This window comes from Pelecanus crispus, chromosome 1 (assembly GCF_030463565.1).
Source record: "Pelecanus crispus isolate bPelCri1 chromosome 1, bPelCri1.pri, whole genome shotgun sequence".
Classification (NCBI taxonomy): Eukaryota; Metazoa; Chordata; class Aves; order Pelecaniformes; family Pelecanidae; genus Pelecanus; species Pelecanus crispus.
The window spans coordinates 63,899,677-63,922,353 of NC_134643.1; the positions used below are offsets into that span (position 1 = coordinate 63,899,677).

The 22,677-nt window shown below is 35.3% G+C and overlaps 1 protein-coding gene across 1 annotated transcript in view; it reads left to right on the forward strand.

The window, feature by feature from the left end:
- The window catches only part of IGF1 (insulin like growth factor 1), a 49,034-nt gene that overhangs the window by 23,520 nt on the left and 2,837 nt on the right, over nt 1-22,677 (forward strand). Inside the window, exon 3 of the mRNA XM_075720339.1 lies at nt 15,760-15,941. Within this exon, the coding sequence (XP_075576454.1) occupies nt 15,760-15,941 (182 nt within the window). The remainder of the gene's footprint in view (nt 1-15,759; nt 15,942-22,677) is intronic.

The window sequence follows — 22,677 nt, forward strand, 5'->3', positions numbered from 1 at the left end:
CAGGATGGATTACTCTTTAGGGATTGGGCTGCCCTTCACTGATTCCAGCTTGAGCTATACCAGATGCCATATAGCCCATCCAGAAGAGCTAACTCTTAATCTTTCTTCTTCTACATCCACTAAATACAACTTTATATAATTGCACCAGAGCACTGAGACAATAATGAATGAATGGTCCATGAAGAACTCTGGAGCGGTTTCAGCAATTTCTGTAAGGAAATGAGTCAAAACGAATCTGACCAAGATACAGGACATGGTGCAATAATGTCTGTTGTCTTCTGAATAAAAAGAAAGAACAAGTGTCCTATCACTGATATTTTATCTTCAGCCAGTATGGTGTCTAATGTAAAAGTTTACAATGTGAAATAATAAACTAAAAATGTCTGTTCTATTGGGAAACAAATATAATACTCAATAATTGCTACCAGCTTCAACACTAAAATGTTAACAATATGTTTGAATTTTTAAAGACTGCATTTCTTACCGATTTTACAGCATATCACTTTGAAAGACCTTGTAGATACTTGCCAGATGTGATATGGTGATAGAGGAACACTACAGCAGACAGCTTATTTATCCTTATACCACCCCACTCTTTTTCTCTCAAACCAGAGAAATAATTTCTGAATTTCCTAATGGTCTTGCAAGATAAATATTGAAAATTAGTAGAGCTAGAAATTACTATATTAAAAGAAGTATTATAGTCATTAATTCTAGTGCTAAGAACATAAACCTTTCCTAAGTCCTACTTATCAGTACAATGACGTCATCCTGGAGTAGGGGAAAGGATAATCTTCCTTGTTGCTGCATTATTGAAGAATGGCAAGGAGTTCTGATAAATATACTGCTCATCATGCATATAAGTTTAATTACAACCAATACTAAACAGCCTTTTACATAGGATGGAACATGGTGTGGATTTTAAAAGCCATATGTTTTTTCTAGGTTTCTAGTATCTTTTCTCCTTACAATACAGCAACATGTTCCAAGCATTTTTCAGTGCTTCCTGTCTGCTCTTTGCCTTCACTCCACCAGCTGTCACTCCAGTGACATTTCCCAAGCACAAAGCTGACAAAGAGCAGGGTAGGGCTTAAGTGCTTAAGCTGTGGAGATCAGTAGCAATATTTTAATATATCAACGTAATTCAGTGTTTTGGGAACAATTTCTGATACTGTTACTTGAACGGACAGCAGTGTTTATTACAGAACCTGTCGCACTGAATATATTTCAGTTCTTTTAGAAACTTAAATGGTTACTGAACTGCAGCACACAGCTATTTTGTCTGTAAATTTGCTGATTTTCTATCATAATACTTCATTTAAACTAGAAATTAAGAAAGCCTAGACTGATTAACACTAAGAAATTTCTGCATAGACAATTAAGAAAACTATTAATAATGCAGAAAAGAGGCCAAAGGACAGAGTACAGGACAGATATTTGAGAAGTGTTTTACTTCCTGATTTGCACATCTTTGCTACCAATTTATTTTTTCAAATTCCAGAACTGTATTTAAAGGGCAAAACTGTCTGAAATTCTGGTCTAAAAAAGGTCAAGAGGAGTTATCACATGGAGGTGCCTTCCTCCAACCGTTAAGCTTTCTTCTCACTTTCTAGTTTTTGTCTGTTATTTGAGCCACTATAGTCCAAGATCCAAATACTGACAGGAAAAACTACTGCAACATGCAGAGGTAAGCATAAGCGTTTTCTTCAACCTGTAAAAATAGTGGTCCCACTACCAAAATTAACTCAGCCACTCCAAAAACAGAAAGACAAGTTGACACCATTTTCAATAGCCTCCAAAAATCTTACCTAGTGACCATAATTTTAGGAAACATCCAAGATAAGACTTCCAGTTTGCCAGCTGGCTTGATTACAGCATTTAGCATTCTCATGTGTATGTATAAACCGAACAGGGAGCGAATCTTAAGTTCTCTTTGTTCAGAAATAGTTCCACAGTGTTTCTGGTTTTCCCACGTTATGTGATAAGGAGGAGGGAAAATTATCACAAGTCTCTCTGATAGGGCTCATGAGGTGACAATATCATGATATGCTGAAGCAATTTCTGTGAAGCGAAGACACAGCAAGCCTGTTATGTCTATAGTGCAGGCATACCCTTACGCTGCAACATGTTTCCACTGCTCTGACTTGTAGGTGCTGCCACACTGCTAACCAAGTGTGAAGGAGCCCTCTAGTGTAAAAAAGAAACTGAACCTACCGCCCATATTTTGCACACAAATAACGCAGCAAAACAATGACTACAATGCCACTGTCAGTCTCCAGGCATTCCAGCAACACACAGTGGCCAGAAGATGCAACAATCATAAAAACTCCTGGATCTCAACACTGAAGGAGAAAGGTATATATACTTACAGCTAGTCTTAATGGGTGTTACAGAGAATGTGATTTCAAGGCTAATGTGTGACCAGCCATAAAACCAATCTTAATTGAAAAAGGAATCCAAAAACTTGAGAACAATGAAGAAATAAACTGCAGCGTCTGTCAGATAAATATTTTGTTTAAGTTTTTCAGTAGACCTTGACCTTAAGAACAACTGATAAAAAGCATTTAAAGGACAGAAAGCCTTTTTACAAACCCTGTGTACTAGTGTAGATTTTATCTATTATGTGCTGATCATTCAAATCTTCCAGAGGTGTAGCCGGTTTGCTCTATAATATAAATAATATCCAGGAAATCCCAGTGCTCAGATCAATCTGCTAGTGATATGGTTTCATTACAACAGCTCCATCTCTCTATCTCATATGATAGAGAAAAAAAATTCTCTATATATCACTACAGCATGTCATTCATGTAATATTCACATAATATATACAGTTGAAGACCCAAAAAGCCATTGGAGAGGCAGCATATGCTTCCATGGTACCTGTAGTACCATGCTGCATAGTAGTTGTTGGCAAAAGATCACAGTCATGCAAGTAGAAAGAGACAGACACGTAAAGAGAGAAAGACAGAAATTCAGTCCCACACAAATCCATAATATGCAGCTATTTCCTGAATCACAACTTTTGGTTTATGCTTTGTAACACTAAGACTAGAAAAAAATACCAAGGATGATGCTTATGTTGATTGTATTTCATTGTCACTAATTCTAAATGAGATATACGCTAAATTTATCTGGTCTAAAACCTATATTGTTCTGAAGTTGTATAGAGAAAACCATAAGAAACAGTTTATTTTTGTGTTTTTAATCTTTAGAGTGATTACAGTTGATTGCATAGCGGTTTTATGATGCTGGATGGAAAGTCAAAACAATTATGAAGTTTAAATTGATAACAACTTATTTAATGCCCTGCTGTCTAACTGCTGGAGGGATAAACAAAGAATACCTAGAATGCTGGAATGAGTTTAGGAAATTCATTAGAAAAGATACGAAGTGATATTAGAAGACGACAAGAAGTAATGCATGAGAGGCATAAGGAACTGACAGATGAGGGGAGATAATGAAGCAAAATCACAAGACATGCAGTTTAGATAATCATTTAGAAGTAAAGAAGAGAAAACTCAGACCCATTTTAGACAAACAGAATTGTGAAAGTTACTTCATTTTACTTCCATTTAGGATTTTATCCTGGATGCTGACCTGAAACTTTTCTGAATTTCACAAATGGGGAAAATGAGTTCTGCAAAATTAGAAGTGTCGTCCTGGTTAAGGCTTTTATGCTGGAAATCTTGCATGAACAGCAACTCTCACTAAGCTTGCTGAACTTCTCACTTCCAGACAGGCTGCACAGCCTCCTTGGGTTATTTTGGCACCTCCTTTTCTGGCTAGCAAAGAGGAGTTCAGAGGAATGCAAAATGAAAAACAAGGGGGAAAAAATTAATCCAACTTTCCCAAACCACAGAAAACTTTCATTTGGTATACATTTTGGCCAAAGATTCAGTGAGAGCAATGATCATATTTTATCCAAAAATCACTCTCAATGGAAAGAACTCTGAAAAGTTTTAGTACAGAAGGACTAACAGAAAGAAATATTGTACTGCTGGCATCTACATCCACACTCAATGTGGATAAATGTGTGTAAATACTAAAAGTGCAGGAGGTTGCAAGTATTATCACAATTATGCAATAGCACTTTTAGGAGGCAGAGTCAGAGGAAATTGTATGGATTATTCCACTTTTTAATGACATTTGACTGGCTAATGACAAAGTTAATTTGAATATGTTATAAAAAAAAAAAAACACCAACTTTTAAACTACACATCTATAATATCTGAAAATGACATAACCTCCCCTGGACATTTGCACATTCCTTTAGTTGTATCAAATTAGATAGAAGAAGCAAAGAAGAAGAAATTACAAGGATTTTGGTGTTTTGGAGTTTTTTTGTGTGGTAGTATTATTTTCTATCCTATTTGATTTGGTGTATGTATATCTATATTAGATTTAATTGTAGGATTAACTACAATTAACTACTTAAGGAGAGTTATTTGAAAATATTTATGATCTTATTAAGTCAAATTTTGGGTACCAATAGAGTATGCCTGAACATAATTTTCCTTTGTACAGCTTGACTCTTAATGTCATATTTGAATACTGGATTATTAATTTCAAATACAGCTAAGCAATTTGTAACTACAGAACTAAATATCTAAAGACTCACAACAAAACTATTTGAAAAGACCTCAATAGTGATGCCTATGTCCAAGAAATATCTTCAGACACAACTCAGAATCTATGCTTTCAGATGATCAAAAGCTTTCTTCAAAGTCCTCCAGGCTTTGAGATTTCTTAGCATTTAAAAGAATGAAAACTGAACGATAGGTGTTGAAGGCTTGAGAATTAAAAATGTCTGTGATTTCTAATAACCAATGCAGGAATAAAAAAGATTCTTTAGAAATGCACTTAATAGGAATTACTTGGTTCTACTTTCTCATTTTATGTCATACCATGAAGCCCTCCACTGGCCAAGTATGCTTAAGACAAGTATTTTTTTCATTTTTCCACAATACTTTTTTTTTTTTTTTCTCCTTTTTGCTTAAACACCATAGCTCCTGAGCAGCAATAGGCTCAGCCTGATAAAATGGATGTCATGATGTGCAAAAACACTGGCCCGGAACTGGGAAGAATGATCTTGTAGACTGAAGCACTTCTAACAGAGTTAGCATTTACAGTCACCATTAAGCTTACACATTAGTACACCAATAAGATAATTAAAAAGTCTACACCGTTGTAAACATACTTATTCATCCTACTTCTTTTCTGCTAAACTGGATTCCCTTGCTTAAGTGATTGTAGATGCACAAAGTTGTGGCTCAAAAGAAGAGCACGTGGAATTTAAAAGCCAGATCAAGTTCAACATTGCCACAGCCCTTTTATAGTGTTCCTATATGACCCACAGAACAAACCTAGTGAAACAAAAGCAAGACTGCCAAATAAGAGAAGCCATTGAAAAACATCTTTAACTGATGCGGAGGTTTCAATCATTAATCAAGTCTAAACAAGTTGGAAAGGAAATAGTAAAAGAAAGGAATTATTCTGGTTACTTACAAAAACTTCTCTTCAAATGGAAATGAACTTTTAAAACCTTTGAACTTCCCTGGAAAGGCCATTGAAACTTAGCAAGTGCAAACTTAAAAAAATCTACTCAGAAACCACATTGTCTCTTAAAAACTGTGACTGGAGAGGGCATTGTCAGCCCTGTAAAAGAAGGATTACTTCCCATTTGCTTCATAAACCAACTTTACTGTCTATAACCACTTTCATTTTCAATGATCCTACAGAAACTGTAGTTTTGGTATTTAAGATGTTATACCAGAACCAATTTCTCCCTGTACTATACCAATGTCCCTTTATAATCCCCCTGTATGTCTTCAGTAACAACAAGGTGAGCTGGGTGGTCAAGGAAAACAAGAGTAGTTTCATTTATTATTCAGCAGTGACTTCTTTTTCTTTATGTTCCTGTCAGTAGAACTGATTCTCCTAGCTCCTACTGCAGTATTAAATCACTAAAGAAGGCAGCTACAGCTGGTAGAAAATGAGCATGAGTGAAAGATGAATCAAGCATAACAGTGTATTTTAGCTAGGTTTAGTTCTGGTTTTGTTTCCAGACACAACTCACTGTCCCTTTTTCATCCCAATGACTTCATCGTCACTCCCTAGTGTCTATGTGCTCCACTGGAAAGTTTAACTTTTTCTTTTACCTCATTAGACAAGTTTAACAGGAGCATCATGACCTCAAAGGAATGTTTCATTTCAAGATTAGATTTTTACATGCGCTAGTGACTCAAAAATAAGGTTAAAGGAAGACAGGTATATGGTTAAAGCATTGGCCTGGTGTTTATGTTTATGTAAGTTCAGTGCCTGGCACTGTCACAGCCTTCTCCTGTGCAAATAACTGATAGGTAGACTCCATAAATATTACACAAATCAAGTACTCTCTTTCTCTGCAAAGAGCTCTCTTAATTTAGGATAAAGTACTGTTTAGCACCAGTGAAGACAAAGAACCTGTCTCTTAATCTTTCTGTCTTAATTCCCTTCCTGAATGTAGTGGTTAATTTGTCCTTGCTAATCAGGAATCTTGTAAGTCAATCTTCACAAGTGAAAGTATCCCAATACACCAAAAGGAGAAGACAATCAAAAGTAAGTTTTCTGGAAAATAATTCAGACTTAAAATGTTGTCCATAAGAAAACTACATGCTGGACTTTTATCAAAAGCATTAAGTCATCTTACCATGCTTGAAGTAATTTTTGAAGTAATTAAAGTAATGTCATTCTGACTTGGACAGAAGGGTTCAATAACTGCAAGTCTAAACAAGATTCAGACAGTACGGCACAGGTACAAAGCTGAATCTTTTTTATTCCTTCTGCTCTGTTGCTGCATGGTTGTACAAGGCTGGATGCTTCTTGCTGACAAAGCCCTTGGCAATGATATCAGATCTTACTAAACAGAGATTATAGCTGTAAAGCTTAGAGCACATTTGAGTAAATCCACTGAAGTTAACTGCATTAGACAAATACAAAACTAGTGTGAGAAGTGAGCCAGGCCCTTACTGTTATCTTCTTTCTCCCTCCTGCTTTCTTTTCTGTTGTCACATTTGTTTCTAATAAGCAAATGCAAATTGTCTGCCTCTGTAGTAGATAAGAGGACAAGTGGCCTGTGCTCAACTGCTTACCCTCCTGTAAGCGCTACTGCGTATAAATAGAAATAAAAATTGTAACATATATCAATAGGTGCACTCCTGGATAGTGTGAAAGGTATTAAAGAAGAGTTACTCAATGCAACAGCCATTCACACCTTCTGCCCCTAACCAGATGACGATTCCAAAATGCAGGAGCAAGAATACCGTGTTTGTCTTTCGTTATTTGCTTTCATTTCTCAGAATACAGCTGAGAAAGAGTACCTATAGAGGTAAAAATCTTGATTACAAAGTACAAAGCAATGTACTGCTTGTTATGTGGTCCATGGCATTAACATAGCAGTCATTCTGCTTCATGTTGTACATCAGTATTACTTTGCTCTTTCCTCCTTCAAGGAATCGCATCACATCCATTCCCAGCAAATATCTCTAGATGCCACTACGATAGTATTTACTCACTGAACTGTAAGGTTGGAAGAAAAAGCAAGTGATTGTTCATTAGCAGCCTGATGCAAAGCCTACTAAGGGCAATGGAAGTTTTTTCATTGCCTTTAATAGACCTTGGATCAGGTTATATATAAGTAGCTTCTGGCACCTGATTCATCAGGACATAATCCTGACTGTACTAAAAGATTTCCCAGTGACTTCAGTGATGCTAGGATTTCACTCAATTACAGTTTTTGCATTGTTATTCATTTGCTAACCCATATAAAAGGCAGTTTTACACTGGCTATGGGATAAGAAGGGTTTGAAATGTCCTATCATTCTTCATCATCCTTCCACCACACACAAGGATAAGCAGTGATTATTTACTGTGAGAGCATATACAAGAGGAGGAGAGAATGTATTCTCATTATAGATGGATGACTGTATTATCATTGTCCTCCTTGATGCACTATAGGGGGCAATATTCAAATGTAACAATGACCTACTGGTTTCTAATTATCTTGTCCTAAACCCCAATAAACCTGGCTATTCTTGCTATAGTGAATTTCTTTCCAGCAAAGCATTTCCCTTGCCAAAGTATATATTTTTTGGCAGCATCTGGCACTTTCCAGCCCTGGAATCTGACGTAGGCTTGTAAATTGTGCTAGGTTGGCAAGGTTTTCACCCTCTAGAGCACTGAATTGGTGTAAAATAATACATTATATTGTTTCCCACTCTTTCTGCTATTTTTTTTCCTCAAAAGAATTCTAAACTCCAAAATTTCCGTTTCATATCCCAGTGCAATATTCACAAAACTATAGGTCTTTCTCTTCACAAGTTGCAACTGGCTTAGGAACTACTGTGTGAAGCATAATGGCTCTATCACATGCTTAGTATGCTTAATGGCCTCCAAACCAGCTGTTCCATAAAAAGGGCAGAGTACAGTGCAGCTATATGTGAGAGGAAATTGTTACAAATGCTGTACCTTTGGAAATAAGTTTAGGGGAAGACGAGATTTTTTTTTCCAATTAAATACACAATGAAGAAAAAAAAAAGCTTCTGAAAGCATTTTTCTAGAAGAAAAAATTACCTTCTTCAACTGTGTGGCAGACTAAATAAACACAGACATACAAATGAAAAATTAAGACACCTTTTGCAATAAATCTGCATTTGTCAGTTAAATGACTTTAAAGAAGTGAAATAGTTATTTTACTCTCCATTTGAAACATCAAAGAGTTTTCATTTTTTCATAAGGTGCAGCTTACAAATCTTAATTATTCAGGCAAAACACTCTGTGAAGTCTTGATAGATTTCTCTTATAGATCAGTACTAACTGAGTGCCTATGTTTTCCCAGTCTTACTCGCCTAGAATTGCCAAGCAATGAGCAAACATCTTCTTGCCTGAGACTCGTTAATTAATGCAATCCAGTATTCCACAAAGCAGTAGCTCTAGTGCAATATCTCAATATTAACAAATGCATATGCTTTCATAAAGATTTTACTTGTGCATACTGATAAAGCTTATCCTCTATTCTCATGCATATTAAATTAGACTTCAGAGCTAGAGCATCCATTCATTGAGCATTTATAAATGCTAATATATGCTCATTTTGATGAATACAAACAAAAATCAGTCTAAGCATAATTATTTTTTGGCACTAACAAAACATTGAAGGAAAATGGAAGCTAAATATTAAATATCGTAGCTTCAAAACACATGCAACTTATTTACATGAAAATCAGATTGCCTACTTTGCAATGTTTAAACCTTGAGGTATTTCTGGTAAGGGACTTTACAACAGTTCACAAGAATTGTTGTTTGTTTGTTTGTTTTAACAGTTCATAGATGTATCAGAATACAAGCACTTCCTGCTGATTGAACATTGACTCATAATTTTCCAAATACAGATTAGAAATTCCAGAGTACCCTCAAGAAGTATTACCAATATAACATTAAACCATTTGTCTAAGATCACAAGGAGATGAAAAGAGATATCAACAATCTCTTATTTTGCATATGCATGCATTTATAATGAAGAAATGTATAAGAATACTAGCCTGATATACAGAGCATAGTCGAAGAGGTATGGAGATACATAATTAAACAGTAGCCTGGCTGGTATGCTTTTTAGAACAACATGCGTCGTTATATTTAATTTTTAAAATGGAAATAGAAGAGAATGGCTTTGTACTCCACCACTGACATACATTTTGTGATTTAGGACAAATCACTTTCAATGGAATTCATTTTCTTTGAGTTCAGTTACCCAGAAGAAGTTGTGCGTATACTCTAAGACTAGATCAAGTAGCTTTATCTGTAGTCAATGAAAGAACACGGGCTCTTTCAGAGTACAAGGACTCATTTCATTTTAAGCAAAACATTCCAAACAGGAATAAGCCACTCTCCAGACACACCTGCTTGTTGACATGACTATCTTAAACTAGGTCCCTAATTTTCATATAGTAAAGCTGGGTAAGATGAATCTCAAACTCACCATCCCTCGTCTTCTGTGCCACTGTAGGGCAGATAGTACATGCAACTCAGAAATACTTCAACCACCAGCTCCCAGTCTGGATCTAGCATACAGGATATGCTTGTTCAGTTACCGCATTGTAATATAGCACCACAGACTCTCAACCTTGTTGTTCAGGCCACAGAAAAATTCTGTCTGACTGACCTACTGCCTCATAGTATGCTCACCTACATCCAGATACTGTAAGCTACGGACTGGACAAAGTGGTAAATGAGAAAAAATGTTTGTCCTCACACTTCTCTGGAGGATCCCTCACAGAGGTACCCCAAAACTGCTATCAATGCTTCAAAACTATACAAATTATATTACCCTAATGTTTTGGTGGAAACATTTTGAGTTTCTCAGTACAAGATTATAGTACACTTATAGGTCAATAGCCTTTCACATTACTTTAAAAGCTGCAGTTATACCTGAAGATTGACTGTAATAGTAGGTTAGGAATAAGTTCACTGTTTTTCAGATTTATGATGTTTTTTTCTGAATTGCAGTCTAAATAGCATTCTCAGATTCTACTGCTGGGCTAAAAAAGACACTACGTATAGCAAATATAGAGTCACATAAAAGCTCCAGGACAAATTATCCCAGTTCTTCCTAGACTTCTAAATAGTAGATTAGTGTTTATCCTGGGCTATATCTCATGTAATTTCTAATGCTAATGCTACAGCAGTAGATTGTAATTCTCCACTGAATGCCCAGATAGTTTGACAATTGAAACTTCTATAGTCCACCTACACCAGTGCTTCTCTCACTGTAACCGTCGGCAGAGCAGAACCAACGGCAGCACCAGCAGGGAAGGAGGGGAACAAAGAAATCAAGCACCAACAAGCCTTGCTGAATTACTCCACTGGCTTTGCATTATTTAAAGGGAAGTGCTGTTAGTACAGAAGCTAACTGTTTAACTATTGGAATTCTGTACCTTGGCCTGCTTTCAGGGGACTTCAGAAAAGTGTGACTAGACTTTGTATCTGCTTGTAGCACAGGGAAAGAAACATTCACATATTTGGTACAGTAGATTAAACGAGAGCCAAAAATTCAATTAAGTAAACTTTGACCTACATGATATAAAACCTCTTTTGAGCTAGCAACTGACAAAAAAGGAAAGAAACCTCCAAGGAAATCAGTGTACATCAGCAAAAAGGAATGCCTAGGGCTGTTACATGTCCACAGGCAGCACTTTGAAGGTTGAGTAAATATAAGGAACTTTTTGATAACAGCTGGAAGACAGCATTCAAATTGTGTCAGAAAGATGAGAAAGAACTATATGGGTGCCCAGTATACTGAGACAGCAGGATCAGTCAGTATTTTAAGGCAATATCATAAAAAAAATTAAGGAACAGAAAGCTGGTACTAAATGTGCGGAACCAGCAGCCATTTATTTACTAATATGGATTTTGGTCTAAAAATTAACTTAAGTGCTTAGTTATGTCAGTCCCTATGTAGGAGAGCACTCAGGCATGTGCTTACTGTTGAATATGTGCTTTAGTCCAACAGGCCATGTAGGAGCTTGAACATTTGCCTAGATCTAAGAGCATACTTGATGAACTGGGACCATCTGATCCTGTAGTTCTTCCAGAAGAAGATGGGTCAAATACTGATAATATCTGTAGAAGTGGTAGTATCTCCTTGTAATTCTTTATCTCATCGTTGTCTGTGGTAGCATCTTTTGTATACTGCAGTGCTTAAGAGGACAGCAACAATTTTAAATCTATTGTTTAAAATTAATTTAGACATCAGATACTTCTCAAAAGTAGAGTTCAGAATCCCAATTACTGAAAAAGAATAATTTTTCCTATTTTTTTCTATTTATTTGCTCTATCTGTTGTACAGCACTTTAGGTAATACCACTTTCTATTTTACATGAATTTTAAGTATACTTGATTGCTTAGGTCTTTCAAAAACCTTGTGGAAAAATTTTTAAAGAAAAAATAAAATCATTTGACTTCACAATACTAATGTTATCTTTTTATGAAGGATGAGCATTTAGTATGCCGTGTAATACATGAATATTTAAATCTGTAAATTAATGTCAAATTTCATTGCTGACCACATCACTGATGTGTTAGTGATTCCATTCCAAACTTGTTACATCTACCATACAGGTTTTTTAAAGATCTATAAGGTATTATATCCTCCTTCATAAAGTTGTTATTCTGTCAGAAAGAAAAACAACTCATAGATGTCTTTAGTCTGGCTATAGTAAAAATAATTTTGAAGTACACTGAGGTTTTCACCTGGAAGATTCCAGGAGTCAGGATTTGTATTAACTATTTATGCATAAGATAGTGCAGGAGAAACTTTGCTACTGATTACTAAATAAGGCAGACAATGCTTCATGAGTTATTCAAGGTATTTTATTAACTTTATAAATGGTTAAATTCTGACACTGAAGGGTAAAATAACTTCCACGTAATCACACAACCAGATAGTAACTAGATGAGAATAAAACTCAGAATTGACAACTTCCAACTAACAAAAATCATATTAAGTTCCTGCTCGACTTCTTGGGAAGACATCATGCACAAATAAATGAATTATGTTATTAGAAGTTCCAGTACATGGCTCTAGTTCCTCTACTTTATGTACCATCAAAGAAAAATCAAAAGTATTCCTATTGAAATGACTGTATTTACCAAAAAGTCATAAATTTTGTACAAGAAATGATACTGATAAACTGGTAGAATGCTCTATAACCCATTGCATGTCACTTTTATCTTATGTCTTGACTAAAAAATAATTAAGGAAAGAAAGCATCAGATTATATCATTGAGCTAAATTTAAAATGGCAAAATACAAGCAATGCTGTATAAGTACGTGCTCAACACAGACAAATTAGAAAGATCTATTGATTGTTAAAGTAGATGAAAGATTTTCAAAAAAAATAATCACCTCTACCAACAAGTTCATCTTTGGCTTTAATCATGACAAAGCTAAATGTTAACCATATTAAACAACAAAATTTTGACACCTTGCAAACCTTACATTTCATTTGACTATTTCCTTTATAACCCCTTCATATACCAATGAATCCCATAGAAAATGCTGCTATCAGTCATTAGATATTTATAGTCTTGCTACTCATGAAAGAAAGATTTCTTCTGTCAAGTTCCGTTGTTAACTCATGGAAGTTCCTGGCCAACACATTTCATCTTATTGATTTGAAATTTTGTCACCTAGACGTAATATTATCTACCCCACAAGAATGTCATGAGGAGGTAACATTTGCAAGATTCTTTGAAGTGCAAAACATTATCAAACCTGAAATCTTCTGTTGGATTGATAGAAATTTTTTTAATAAGTAACTTCTTTTCTAGGTAGAAAGTTCATGATAAGCCAGATGAAACTAACCAATGAGCTGTCCATCCTTATTTTTACTATTAACAGTAGCCAGGGAATCAACCAAACCTCTATGCCTATTAGCTGCTGTGAAATTCTATTTAGAGGAAAATTCTTGAACTGAAGCTTTTAGAGTGTGTTTGCTTATGAAAAATTGGCAGACTGAGAAAAGAAAGGTAAGCTTAACTATTCAACTGTTTGTACCTACAGTTCAGCTGGATCTATTAGGAAGAGTTACACCTCCATATCCAGGAACAGATTTTGCCCTTCCATGTTTTAAATGGGAGCAAGATGAAATGTGGAACCGCTTTGGGTATCCTGCACAGTAATGACACTCCACATTTTGTCATGACTGCTAAATTTTAAAAATATTAGGCTAAGACAACCTGATTAATAGACTTCAGAAAAATCTCCAGGGAAAAGCTTGTATTTTGTATTATAGCCCAGTGAGTGAAAATAGTCTGGGGAAAAAAAAACCCACCAAACTATGTGTCATAATATTTATAATACTTTTCAGTGATACACAGAAAACAACACACACACACACATACAGACAAATCAAAATATTACTGTAATCTACTCCTGACTTGCTGTTCTGTTTAGTCTTATGAAACAAATAATTTAGCAGGCGATGTACAGTATAGAGGCCCTCAGTGGATTGCAATATACTAAGTAAGCATGTTTTTCTTTTTGTTTAATTTATAGTCCCTGGAAAAAAAGACATTTAAAAACCTATTGTCTGGATTTACAAAGCTCATAGGGATAGTTAGTTCTTAGCTGACTGTATTGCTGGCTAAAATGTTAGACATACTTTGCCACTAGAGGTCTTTTCATTTACGGATGTACTAAGGCCTCAAGGGTTCTTCATCTGTGGACATATGTTTTTATCACAGAGAATTGCAAAATGCAGTGTTGTCTTCAAATTGACAACTGCGGGACAAGTATATGGATATTAACCTAGAATTTGCTGTATAAGCATTGGAGGCAATAATTTCCCAAAGAGAAACTGAATTTTCATCTTTTTTGATACCCTTATCCTTTATCTAGTTTGAGTAATTTCTTAAAATGTGAACTCCTGCCAAACTCTCTGAATAACAGATTTTTTATCTCAGTGATAAAACTAAAGGGGGGGGGGACAGGGACACATTAAAAAAAATGGTAGAGCTGACTGAATTGGGTTACTTCATTTTTGGGCTCTTGGTGCAATTTTCTTTCATTTTTTCCATATTTTTGGGTTCTTAACCAGTGTGGCTCATTCTGTAAATGGAAACATGTAATGCTGAAAATGTCAAAACAAAACATTTGACCTCTTCAGATTTTACTGTCTGAAACCAAATTCTACCAGATTTTTAAAAAAGGTGTAGTAAGTAAGTAACTGCTTATTTTTGTGAATTTACTGTTCCTTCATTTCTAGTTAGTCATAACAGGGCAAATGCACATCCAACTGAGTTGCATACAAACAAGCCCAGGAAATAATGGGTCTGTAATCTTTGCATAGTATAGCAGAGAAATCAACAGTTACTAAAGAAATCATAAATCACTGAAAAAAAAAAAGAGAAGGGTGTAAGAGTTCTATGAATGAAAATGTCACCCCACTGGAGCTGAGTGAAAAATGGAAAACAGTTGCCAATCAAGTTGTTTCTATAGATGCCCAGTGCAAACACAAAACACAGGAAAGACCGTGTTATGTCAGTCCCATTTCCTATCTTGTGCAAAGCTATAGAATATAAAATCTGCTTTTATGGGTTCCATCAACTATCTTCCTATTTTTGCTGCATTTCATTGGGTATTTTTTTACCTTTTTCCCACTTCCAACTAGGTTTTGAGCTTGCAGATCATACAGCCTGTGCAGTGGTAGACAGTATTTCTTTCCCCTTTGGAACACACTCTGACTTCACACAGTAGCTCAGTGTAGCCTTCTTCATTAGAAAATACTTGCCTACAACACAGGCATGATCTATGATCTTTAAACACCAGCTACCTCAGTCAGCTCAACAATCAGTTTTCATGCAAAAGCTAAAGGGCAAATTTTCTTTGCAAGGCTTCTAAATGCCAGATTTCAACTTCCTCCCTCTCCATTCTCAATGCCAAGACAGCTCAAGAAAATCTTTTAATAATACTTTTCTAAGAAGATATAATTTTGCTCAAATGCTTAAATAGCAACCACCCATAGACAGAGATCAAAGCTGGCCATTTCCAGGAATATCTTTCAAAGCTGTATCTGAGAACAGGGTCTTAGAATAGATACACACGGGCAGCTTCTACAACTGTCATTGGTGATTCAGTTAAAATAATGCAACTTAATATGATTGCTGCTGAGATCTTTGCATTTTCTTTCTAACATAAAAACTTTCCATTTGTGTTTTGAATAGGTAAGCCTACAGGGTATGGATCCAGCAGTAGACGCTTACACCACAAGGGAATAGTGGATGAATGCTGCTTCCAGAGTTGTGACCTGAGGAGGCTGGAGATGTATTGTGCTCCAATAAAGCCACCTAAATCTGCACGCTCTGTACGTGCTCAGCGCCACACTGATATGCCAAAAGCACAAAAGGTAGGCCAGGCTGGAAAAAACAAACAAACAAACTGAAAAACCCTACCTATTTTAGGGAAGGAAAATTCTATCAAGGCTGGTAACATAGCAAACAACTGATGTGTTGTGCCTGCTAGGGACACTGAGATTTACTGGGGTTTTGGAAAATAGTGTCCATGGTAGGAAATAAGTAGGAAATGGTGTGTTCTATCTCATCTCTTAGAACACTGAATAAAAGATGGAATTGCTAAGCTAGTAGTTGTGAGGCTTTATCCTGCTACTGGGTAGTAAATGACAAGTACTCACATGCTCCAATCTTAAATAGCACCTAAGACTTCTTTCAAAACAGAAACCAAACACTCAATGTTTACCAGCTGATCTCTACAGTACCTCCTCACTCACCCTTCCTTGTCAGGAGGAGGTAGAGTGAGTGATTGAGGGAAAACACAGCTCTGCTGCTGTTCATTTTACCTGTAAATGAACAAATTATTTTTTTGTTTCTTCATTATTTTGGCTTTTTTTTTTTAACTTATCAGAACTAAATTAAGTAGATAGTCACTGCAATCATTACATACTTCATTTTAGTTATTTAATGTTTAATATTTACATTTTCCAAGCACTTCACTGGTATTACTTTTATAGTTGTGGAGTTCAGAGTATCCAGATTTTTGTTCCTGTCATACTAGATATACTGTACATATATGTAGTTAAATCTCATCTCTCCTCAACAGAGCCTATAGTTCAGAAAACTCATCTTAGGTTAGGCTACTATTAAGCTCATGTCCAACTGTCTCTCCTGTTTGAGTTCTGAACATCTGTTTTACATGTTAACTGTCATCTGCTCTAAGCTTCTAGTGATGTATTTTATTGCTGTTGACCCTGTCTGTCCTACACATATGTTGGCCCCACTCCTGCAGTTATCCGAAATCTTTTTCTTATAAGAAATGGAACGGCATGAAATCCTAAGATTTCATAGGAAGTCAGGAAACGAGCACTATATTCTAATTTCCTTAATATCATCTTTATGAAAAGAACAATTGTAATCGTTCCAGCATCCATTTCTTTTCCATAAGTCCATCCATAGAATGGAATCCTTTCACCTCTTCCGCAAGTGTTTTCAACCTTTTAAGGTAATGGCTGTATGATTCTTCCTGGGAAGTATCACCTTAGCCATGAGCATCTCAAAAGGCACATGTGACAGCAAGTGAAGTCTTCTTCAGGTAGAGCTCAACTGTAGATGAGAAAACCCTGTGGTTTATTCCTGGCTGGGCACACATAAATTAAGGCTTGCGGGAAAAGAAGAAAACAGGCTTGGCCAGTAATCTGTGTGCTCCTTCCCATACTTGTTGCTAAGGTGATGGGTAAAACATTCTGTAACTTCAAGTAAAAGGAGACAGGACACCTGCCAGCTTTCTGATGGATCTCCACACCACTTTCCTTGGAGGGCTAGGGAATGATGTCATTCTTTAGGCAGCTGTCCTCTTCCCAGTTCAAAAGATAGGCAGGAAAACACTTTTCATACAAACAGGAAGGAACAGAAGAAAGGCCTTGCGTCTTTCTGCAGCAGCAGGGGAGGTAGTGTGCAAGAGGGGATACTAGAGGAAGAAAAAAATTAGAGGGAGTATGTAGTAATTGAGAGAACTTAGCTGCAGAAGAAATCATCCAGGAAATTAAAAGGAGAAAAAATATCAAGAAGTGAAAAGGGCAGTAAAAGGACGATGAAGAGCAGAAGAAAAGGGAGGGAGTTAGATCAAAGAGGCTGAGAAGATGAGAAATATTGAAGAACTGAATGAACCATGGTACATTGCACAGAAAAGACAGAATTTTGAGAAAGGGGGAGAGAAAATATAATTAGAGAAAAAATAATATTAAAGGAAACAACACCTTGAAAGAAAATGTATGTGAAAAGGGGGAGAAAGGTGAATAGAAGCAGAAGAATCATAAATTCTTCTTGATGGGAACTTGGTGACAAAATAACAGAAATCTGATGGGAAAAACAAACCAAAATTTTTGTTAATATATGTGGATAGAGAAAATTAGATTGAGGAAACAAGAATACAGAAGGGGTAGGAGAAGCTATTATTCAGCTTTATGATAGATAAAAGGAAAATGGAAGGGAAGGGAAGGGAAACAGAATTCATTAAGAAAAATTCTATGTGAAAGAAGTCTGGTACATATTATCATATAATTATTTTTTCTTTCTTTTTTCTTTTTGCAGTCAGCTGTACATGCCTCCATTAAGAAAGACAATGCTATATTCATACTTTCTTCTTTGGATAGGCTCCCCAGTATGAATGCATTTAGCTAATTCATAGTACTGATATGACACTGATTTTAATTAAAAAATTAATTACACTAAAGTCAAATGATCTTTTGGTTAGGCAATTTTTTTTCTGCTTTAGAATATTTTTCTCTCTTAATATTATATGTTATAGACTAGATACATATCTTATACATAGGTCAGATAATATATATGACCTCTTTAATATTTTCTTATTTAGATACAAGATGTAAGGCAGGATTAAGTGGAACATATAAGATGCTGTACAGTTGCTCTCAGATTTCATACACAGTCAGTTTCTTTGGTCTTTCATACTTCTAGTGTAGTTTTTATTTGGCATCTCCTCATAACCTTTTTAATAGACTAATCCAGGATTTGAGTTTTGGTTTGAGAGTTTTCTAAGTGGTCTACTTTCCCAGTTCCTTGAGCAGATATTCCTCCTGTGCACAGTTTCGTAGAATAACTTACTTCAATGGAGCTGGGCTGTTCTTCTGTTTATAGGTTATCTTTAGTCATTACATTACAAACAAGTGTTGCTACACTATGCGCACAAATGTAAATGATGAGGGACGGGCACTGAATGATTAATGTGGGCTGGGAACCCCAAAATGCCTATTTGCTGCTATAAGGCCAAGAACTAGTTTTAATCCTACTACAGAGACTGCATGTGTAGAGTTTTGTTTGTTTGTAGCTAACTAACTAAATATTTCTTTCTCTATAGGATCATTATTTGTCCTGTTCTAAGACTTTTACTCACAAATAAATGTAAAAGTATACTGAAAAGCAAAAAATAAACACATTGTTATGATATGCTTAGGGGTATAGTATACACAGCATACTTCACAGATTCATAAAAAAAGAACTTAAGAAAGGAGACAGCTATAAGCACTTTTTTATTGCCTCAGCTGCTATATACAAGGAAGCACATACCCAACCTTAACTCTGTCTTAATTTAGATGCCCAGCTTTCACCTCCTTTTCTGCACTCAGCCCATGACAAAATTACCTTAAACTGGAGCAGCCAATGAATGCAACAAACACACGTAATAGCTTGCAGAGAGAAATGAGGTATGCAGCAGAGCATAATGTGATAGCTACAGGCTAACCACCCTAAAATCTCTAGTGAACAGATGGGATAACTCAGAGTATCTTTCCAGCTGGATTTCAGCACTGTGGGCCTTGAGTAAGTTATGAACTACAGTAATACATAGTTTCTATTGGCACTCAGCAGTCAAACATCCTTCTCAGACATCTACTTAAGGGATACCAAACTCTCACCAGAGTGTTCCCCCTACTTAAAAAGAAGTACCTCCTCTAGTCCCTGAAATACTTTATGTTTTTTGAGTCAAAGCCTACAGAGGTCACCTAGCCTGTCTGGGCCAACAACTCTGTCTGGGATGAAAAAACTGTTTGTAGTTTAAGAGGCTTCTAGAGCATTCAAATTGCTTTCTCCACTGAGAAACAATAAATATATCAAAGCTGGGGTACAGGAAATATACAGTGAAGTGGCAGTTCTGTTTTTAATTGCTCAAATCTGGCATAGAAAAAAAGTCTTCTTGGTGACAACTGGACAATGGTTGCTCAATGAGAAAATGCTTTAGTTTTATACAAATATTTTTTTGATAGCCTTCACATTTTGTAACAATCATATCTGAAACAGATTTTATACAAAACCAACATAGCTGGCTAAGATTTAGTAAATCACTTACTTTATATCTTCTGTTTCTGTTCTTCTGAACTTGATCTGCAAAGGTAAATTATTCCTTTAAAATAGAGTAGGATTGATCCATGTAATGTATATTCAGTCAATATGTGCTCTAGAATATATTGCCTTGATCAATCAGATTTCTCAGCACAAGAGCAGCTGACCAGAAATATAGAAATGCCATAAAATATGTAAGAACTACAGATAATGTAATTGTTTTTCTTTAATAGGCTTCCTAAGGAAAGCTAGGTGATTAAATTTGATTTTCAGTTTAGTGTTCCAATTGATTAAATAAAAAAAAAGATATTTCAGGACAACTGTTCTGGACTATTTAGGTAAGGGAATAGAATAATTTTAGATCCTGTTGCAACACTGAGACCAAGGGTGATAAAGATTGGGTTTCATTTTTTCAGTTTATTTAATTAATTTCAATTTATATATTTTTCTATTATTAATATTTATATTATTAACATTAATTAGCTCTCTATATCTTTTTACTACACTGAATGAAAAAAATGATGTTTTGAAAAGGGAAAGTCAGAAGTTTCACATTGGAACTGCTGGAATGGAATATTTTGGTATTTCCAAAGCAAAACATTTTAATGTCAAAAAGTGAAAATATAGCTTTTTGATTTCTTGCAGCTCTATCTTTTTTCTGTGGTGAAATTGGTCTGCATTAAGCTATTTTCAGTCTCCTCAAAACTTCAGATTTCAAGGAATTTAATATTACTCAAAATCTCCTTACTTTGCTTCTGACCATCTTAATTAAGCTACTGAAATTTAGTACTTCACCTTTTTGCATTAATTATAATGCTATTCAAAACAAGACCCCAGTAAAAAAAACAGTTAAAATACTGTAAAAATTAAATTTGATTAAAACACTTGTACATTTGAACAAGTAGGTAATTTTTTGCAGGATCACAATCCAGCAAATATTCCTATTAGTCTTGGAGCAATTTTCTTTTGTAAAAAATTTCATTTGAAGATTCATGAGAAATAATATTTTTTTAAGAATAAAGAAAACCTAAACATTTGATCAAATAATCTAACCAACCTGCACAATCTGTTTTTCACTCATTTAATGATTACTCACCAATTGTGCTCATCCAAAGCCTAGTTTTTTACTTGCTTGCTATTTGAATATTCTGTTGAAAGCTTTCAGTAGAATTCTTACTATTAAAACACGAGAGATACTTAGGTATTCATCTTGCCAGAACTGATGAAAAATAGGAAGTGATCAGCTGCATATACAAATCCACTATAAAATTCTACCTCAATTGCAGTTAGTTACATATATAAGCAGAGATTATTAAGGAGGACACACCTTAATCATATGTCAGCATTTCTAAACCCAAGAAAGATGTCCCTGAATTTTTAACAGAGATCAGATATGAAACCAAAGCACATTATAGATCAAGATTTATTTTTTTCAACCTAAAACTGTGAGAATAATTGTTGATGTTGCTTTCAGATTAAAATCGCATTTAATGAGCAAATACATCAACTAGTAACATAGGAGTAAGGAATAGGGAGAAACATTCAGTTTTTGTGCTGGAAAGTGAAAGAATGGTTTCACCTATTTTTATGCTAAGTTTATGTTTAGAGTTTTAAATTGCAAAATAGGAGCAAGAAGGGGAATTAAAGTTCTGTCTTTAGTGTACTTGGTTCCATCTAGCTTTTCCTTCATTCGTTTCTTTCTCTTCTGAGAAATACTAATAAAATTTAGTTTTATTTGCCCTTAAGTGAACGAAGTTTTAACAGCAATTTGGAAAACTAGTGAATAGAACTTTGAAAAACAACTGTTCCCTGTTCAAGCAAAGGAAATTGAGCTATCTCCACAACAATTGTGTACATGAGGGAAGACACTGACCTTTTTGAATGAAGCAGTGTCACAGAACCAGTGGCAAAAAAGTTCTTATCAATTTAAGGTTACAAGGTACCTTAAAAATTATTACATGAATGTGAACACTGATTTTAAAATCCAGTAAACAAAGAAGAGGGAAAGCAAAAAAAGACAGTGCCATGCCATCCCCTTGCACCCTAAGCAAAAGAACCCAAGAGGTGTACAACTTGATATAATTTTGCTCTTCCTCAGATTTTTAGTCCTTATTCTTCTTTAGGCCTCATATGTGGAAAATACACATAAATATATTTACCAGCAAAGTATCAATAAGAAGCAGATTTTCTCCAGAAATCTTTTTCAGATTTTATCTAATCTTCAAAATTTAAATAAATACTAAGTGGGACTAAGACAGAGAGGGAAAACATATTAATTTTTTTAGTTTAAGAAAGAGCCACTAAGACAACAGAAAAAGTATTGCATTATTTCTCATTAGTCTTTCTATGATTGACAAATTCTTTTGTAATTGCCTCAGTATCGACTCACAGATACATTTACAGGCCAAAATACACACAATAGCACTAATCCTAATTTCTATTACAGCCATGCCACATTACCAAGCCAATGAGGGAACCTTTAGGTGTAACAGATAGAACAACTTGGCCTCTTCACTTCAGAAAATTATTTTCTCCCATGGCTTACTTTCCAGCCTTGCTATTATGTTACTGATCACACTGCCCACAGAACTAAAAAGCTTTCAAAGAGACCCCAGAGAGTTCGTAGCTAAGATATCATGCCTGTTACTACAAACATTAGACTTTCCATTTATTACCAATAAAGAAAGAAATCTTTTAATGCCAATGTGAGGTTTGAATGTCCATCCTAATAGGATAAGAATGCTGCTGCATGCTTTCCAGTACCCTTCCATCTTA